This window comes from Teleopsis dalmanni, unplaced genomic scaffold (genome assembly GCF_002237135.1).
Source record: "Teleopsis dalmanni isolate 2A unplaced genomic scaffold, ASM223713v2 unscaffolded_contig_2475, whole genome shotgun sequence".
NCBI classification, from domain to species: Eukaryota; Metazoa; Arthropoda; class Insecta; order Diptera; family Diopsidae; genus Teleopsis; species Teleopsis dalmanni.
In genome coordinates, this window is record NW_024033857.1 from 1 (window position 1) to 6,940 (window position 6,940).

A 6,940-nucleotide genomic window follows, 5' to 3' on the forward strand; every position below is an offset into this window, starting at 1 on the left:
ATATGGATAAGATAAAATATTTTGCACCGCATCAGTATGTGCTACGACCAGACTCCACGAGTACGAAACTTCGAGTTGTGTTCGATTGTAGCTGTAAAACTGACAGTGGCTTGTCATTAAATGAGGTAATGATGAAAGGACCACTGGTTCAAGATGACCTGTTATCTATAATACTGCGATTTAGATGTTACAAATATGCAATTACGGCAGATGTAACAAAAATGTATCGCCAAGCATGGGTGACTGATGATGATGCGAATTATCAAACGATTTTGTGGAGGTCTTCCTCAGATGAAAACATAAAGGGCTATCGCTTGCGAACCATTACTTATGGAACAACATCTGCCCCCTATTTAGCTACAAGATGCTTAAAACAGTTAAGTGAAGATTATACCGATAAATATCCGATTGGATCGAGAAAGGTGTTATCTGATTTTTATATGGATGATTTGATCAGTGGATCAAACGATGAAGATGAAATTTTTGAAATATATAATCAAGTATCAGCAATAATGAACTCAGCAAAATTTAAGTTAAGGAAGTGGTTTTCAAATAGTGAAAAATTTCTTAATTTCGTACCTGAAGCTGATAAAGAAAAGACTCTTCGGATGAATGATGAGGAAATAATAAAAACTCTTGTTATCATCTGGGCTCCAGTGGGAGATACGTTTCGATACGTTTGGCCAGATTTTGATAGCTCGAAAGCGGTGACAAAAAGAATAGTGTTGTCGGAACTATCTAAGTTGTTTGATCCCCTTGGGCTTATTAACCCATTAATCGTAAAGGCGAAGATTTTCATGCAAGATTTGTGGATATTAAAGGCTAATTGGGATGAATCCCTACCAATGAATTTACATAGTCAATGGATAGAATTCCGCGAAAATCTAAAAGACGTCAAGAAAATAAGTGTGCCTCGATTTGTTTTGGCAGAAAAACGAGTTGCTAGAGTTGAAATGCATGGATTTGCTGATGCATCAAAAAGAGCTTTCGGGTGTTGTATTTATATCCGCTCAGTATGTGTGGACAACGACGTTACAATGCAGTTGTGGAGTGCTAAATCCAGAGTAACGCCATTAAAAACTTTATCTTTACCAAAATTGGAACTTTTGGCTGCGAAATTGCTGTCGAAACTAGTGACAAAAACCAAATCCAATTTTCTAATTTCTATTGGATTCCGAAATTGTGCTAGATTGGCTGAGCGAGCACCCATCAAATTGGAACACATTTATTGCCAACCGGGTATCATTGATTCAAGAGCAGACAAAAACGTGTATTTGGCGGCATGTTCCTTCAAAGTCTAACCCAGCGGATATAATATCAAGAGGTGCGTATGTAGATTGTAATGTGATATGAGACCACACATATCACAAAACATTCAATTGTTCCAAATATTTTAAAGTAAACATTGACACAGTTCTATTTTGATAAAATTTATGACAAACTATTGTCAGGTAATATGAGCCTTTATTTTGTCATTACTTTGATGACAAATAACTGAGCCGCACATTGCACCATATGTGCAATATGCATAAGTCAAAACTGTGTCAATAGAATAAACGGTTTCAAGTGAAACCATATGTAGAACACTTGCATTAGTTAATAGTACACCATTTATTGATAAGTTATGTTTATAAGAATAGTATATACGTCTAATTTGGGTTAACCAATTAGACGCAAGTATTATAAGTATTAACCAATAGAATCAATACATAAGATTCTATTGGAAATTAGTATTAAACGATGTTAGACTTAAGAATAAAAATTAATAAAAATCAGTCTTATTTTGGACACTCAAAACGACGCGTCTTTCTTTTCTTAACCAAAGAACTTTACATGGCGATCCTGCCAAATCTCGATGGCAAGGACCATTAATAAATAAAAATTAAGAAAAACTAAGTGAACTATGCCAAATCTCAATGGCAAGAACCATTAATAAATAAATTTAAATTTATATATACATTTAAAGGAATATAAAGTGAATTTTAAAAAGAAATTGTATAAAAAATTTCATATTAAAACTAATATTATGTGAATAAAACTAAAAACTACACTATAATATTTAATACTTAATGACTCGAAGTAATGAACATTAATGTGAAATGTGATGTGAAAGGTTATTGTGAACCGCGAAATATGTGAAATTAACTGATTAACTGAATTAATTAACTTATTAACTGAATTAATTAATTAATTAACTGAAAGATCCAACGATCTACAAGCGTGTGTTCATGTATGAATAAAACATTTTTTCTTGCAACTATCGACGCATATTTTAAAATATATTTTAAAAAGAGAAGAAAAATATTTTCATCTGCAGCTGAAACATCATGGGTTGGTTTTCCGCGGATGCACCTGACACAAACACAGTAAACAACAACCAGAACCAGATTCTAGAAGTCAACATGCCGGAACAACAGGTAGCCATAATAACACTTATAATTATAATATGTATTGTATATGTACTATTTAGAATAAATAAATATTTCAAAAGTTATGTACACAAACATGTTCATCAACAACAAACATCAAATGTTTAAAAATATGTTGAAAATTTAAAATGATGAAATAGATTATATCCTTTTTATGTAAAAATTATATAATATTTCTGTAACATATTATATTACAGTATTAAATAAAATATATGAAAATGTATGAAAATAAAAATTACTTTACATGTATGAAAATAAAAATTACTAAAAACTTTTAATTATATTAAACCATGTACTAATATAATAATAAATATATATATAAATAAAAGTTCTTTTATCTTTTATCTCTGTCCCTCGTTCACTTGTGTCAGTATTATCGTTCACTTCGTTCAATTTAATATAAAATAGATCGTACATAGAAATCGTTAGCTATATTCATGTCCCCAATACACAATAGCAACTAGTTTAGTTAATGGAAACTATATCTGAGTGTATATCTGAAATACATATCATATAAAGAAACGCAAAAAAAATCTGCTTCAAGAGGATATTCAAAAACTACAGTATCCGAAAAATTAAAAAGATTAGAATACCTGTCAAGTAAAGTTAGAACAATTTACCCAACTTCTAAGTTTGAAACAATAACTTCATTAACAGAAACATTTTTCGACAAATATAACCTGACTAAACAATATTTATTAAGTATGTCTACTAGTGAAAACATAGTTAGCCAGGAAAACAGTAGTGATACAAGCACAAACATGGAAAAATTAAATTACGAAATTGTGGAAAAACTAGTACCCACTTTCACCGGTAAAGTTGAAGAATTAAATAATTTTATACATAGATTGAATATAATTCATGACAAGCTACGTGACTCTGACAAACAAGCATTTTTAGATTTCATAGTAGAATGCAAGTTACAACATTCAGTAAGAGCCAAAGTCAGCCCCGTAGGAATTCCAGATTCACTTCCTGAACTAATAGAGAATCTAAAAAAGAACTTCATATCAAAGGATACCATACCTCAACTGCTCCAAAAGATAGCAGAAGTAAAACAAGGCCCTCACCAGAAAATACACGAATATACAGAAAAGATATCAACCATTCTAGCGAATTTAAACAATGCGACATTACTAAAGAATAATTTTAAGAAGTCATCTCCGGAAGGAAAGGCCGTACTTTTAGTAAATGATGAAATAGCATTGTTAGCATTTAAAAAGGGATTAAATACTGTTTATTCACAAACTGTACAGGCAGCTCAACCAAAGACCTTTACAGAAGCTAGATTGTTTGCAGAAAATATGCATATACCAATGCAACAACAAGTCTTTTTCACCCAATAACGTTTTCATAGTCAAAGAAGATACGACAAACATAGAATGAATCAAAATAGATTCCAATATAACCAGAGAATTAACAACAATTCTTAAAATGGAAGCAATAATGGGAGAAACTTCAATAGAAACAGAAACAACGCGTACCCCAACAATAGAGAGAATAGAAATAGAACAGGATACAACAATACAGCTCGGAATCCAAGGAGTCAATTCAACTCTAACCAAAACAGGCGTGTACAGATACTAAATGCCCAGGAAAACTACTCAGAACCAGAGGACAACTTAGGGAATTCTCCTCTGGCACATCATTAAAAATTTTCAATATAAACCCTAATATATCAAATTATGTAATGGTATTTTGCAATACTATTGATAAAAGTTTAAAGCTTTTAATTGACACTGGTTCTGATGTGTCTATTATAAAAAATAACTACAATTTAAATTTTGATTCTAGCACAACTTGCTTATTAACTGGTATTACAGATGGTCACAAGTTATCTTTAGGTATTTCAAAGCTAAGCCTAAATTTTGATGGATTATTTCTAAATCACATATTCTCAGTAGTCGATACAAACTTCCCAATTGAGGTGGATGGAATAATAGGTAGAGATTTTTTAACACATTTTAAATGTAATATAGATTACTACACATTTTCTCTAACAGTAACTTCGGACTTACAGTCCACAACAATTCCAATAAAAATTAAAACATTTACAGTTAAAGCGAGAACTCAAAACATATTACCTATAGACATTCGTTTTAATACAGATACTGTTCTGTTCAGTAACGAAATCAACAAAGGAGTGTACATGGCCAATACCATAGTACCAGCAAACGGAATTTGCCACATAAATGTGATAAATACAAACGAATCAGATATCAACATAACTGATTTAAAAATTGAGTCACAACCTTTGTATAACTATTACTGTATAAATAACAAATCAAAAATTTATACTGAACAAAGATTAGCTAAAATTCTTGACAAGGTACAGCTGAAAGAGGATGCACTAACACTAATTCCATTAATTTCAAAATACCAACACATTTTTCAGCTCGAATCAGAACCATTATCTACAAACAATTTTTATACAGAACACATCTCTACAACTGACAATAATCCAATATACATTAAAAATTACCGATTACCACATTGTCATAATGATGATATAAAAACACAAGTTCAAAAACTATTACAAGACGATATAATACAACCGTCAAAAAGCCCCTACAATTCACCAATCTTGCTTGTTCCTAAGAAATCAACAAACGATAACAAGAATTGGAGACTCGTCATTGATTACAGAAAACTCAATGAAAGGATAGTCAACGACAAATTTCCTTTAACACGTTTGGAGGATGTTCTCGATAAGCTTGGAAGAGCTAGGTATTTTTCCACTTTAGATATGACCAGCTCATTTCATCAAATACCAATTGACGCCTCTTCGAGACAAAAAACCGCCTTTTCAACAAATGATGGTCATTACGAATTTAAAAGACTACCTTTCGGATTAAAGATTAGCTCTAACAGCTTCCAACGAATGTTAACATTAGCATTAACAGGTTTGGAAACGGAAGCATTTTTATATGTAGATGATATAATAATTTTTGGAAATAGTTTGAAACACCATAATATAAATCTAGAGAAAGTTTTTGAGAGACTAAATGAATACAATCTTAAATTAAATCCAGACAAGTGTAACTTTTTAAAGCATGAAGTTACTTACTTAGGTCATTTGATAACAGAGCACGGAATAAAAACTGATCCGGCCAAACATCAAGTCATAATGAACTACCCAAAACCCACAACTACTGATGAAGTACGAAGATATGTAGCTTTCTGTAATTATTACCGTAGATTCATAAGCAATTTTGCAAACATTGCAAAACCTTTAAATCGTTTACTAAAGAAAAACCAGAAGTTTGAATGGAATTCAGATTGTGATAAAGCATTTGAAAACTTAAAATCAAAACTAATAAACCCACCAGTACTCAAGTACCCCGATTTCAATAAACCATTTATAATTACCACTGATGCATCTGATTATGCATTAGGTGCTGTACTCTCACAAGGTGAGATTGGATCTGACCTTCCAATTTGTTATGCAAGCAAAGCTCTCCAAAAACACGACTTAAATAAGCCAATTATAGAGAAGGAATTGCTAGCGATACATTGGGCAATCAATTATTTTCGCCCATATGTTTATGGCAAACGTTTTCTTGTTATAACAGACCATAGACCCCTAATTTCCCTATTCGTACATAAGAACCCCTCATCCAAAATGACAAGAATAAGAATAGACTTGTCAGAATATGATTTTGAAATTATATACAAAAAAGGAAAGATAAACACAAATGCAGATGCACTATCTAGAATCAAGATTGATACCAATACTTTAAAAGCTCTTATACCGCTCAGCAACGACGAAAATGTATCAAAGAAATTAAGTCCGGCTAATGAAGAAGAATTAATGAGACAATTAGAAACAAGAGACGATACTCGAGTATATGTTACAACGAGGAGTAACACAAAACGCGTGATGAAAAAGAATGATAATCCTATCGGAAACACACGTTCCAATGAGCCTGATCAACTCTATTGCTGGGACTGTACATCCATTAGTGATATCAGACATACAATGAAACTGCAGTTTAATATAAATAAAAATAATAAAGAAAAATTAAACATTGTGAAAAATGTAGTAAAAGTGGAAATGAGCGAGGTACCTACGAAGCCGATTTCGATCATGGAGAAACTCATATCCAAAATAGAAAATTTTAAAATCTATGAATTAGCGCTAGCAGAAGAAGATACAATATTTGATGCCATGGCAAAAGAAGAATTTAAGAATATTATAAATACGTTGCAACGAAGAAATAAAAATGAAAAACGGCTCAAAATATTAATTTATAAAAGCCCAGAACAAATCACGGATACAATAAAAAGATACAGACTCATTGAAGAATATCATAATACTCCTTACAGCGGACACTTAGGTGTAAGGACAACCTTCACAAAATTAAAACAACGGTATACGTGGAGCAAAATGAAACAAATGGTTCATAAATATATCAGTACATGTCACAAATGTCAAATCAACAAACAAACGAAACATACAAAAGAACAATTAGAAATTACAACAACACCTACAAACGTTTTCGAAACAGTAG

General features: G+C 31.6%; 1 protein-coding gene across 1 annotated transcript; it reads left to right on the plus strand.

Annotated features, from left to right (window-relative positions):
- The first annotated feature begins 221 nt into the window (after positions 1-221).
- LOC119664679 lies at positions 222-1,301 on the plus strand. Its single transcript, XM_038074132.1, has one exon. The coding sequence runs from the start codon at positions 222-224 to the stop codon at positions 1,299-1,301; it is 1,080 nt and encodes a 359-aa protein (XP_037930060.1).
- The last annotated feature ends 5,639 nt before the right edge of the window (positions 1,302-6,940 follow it).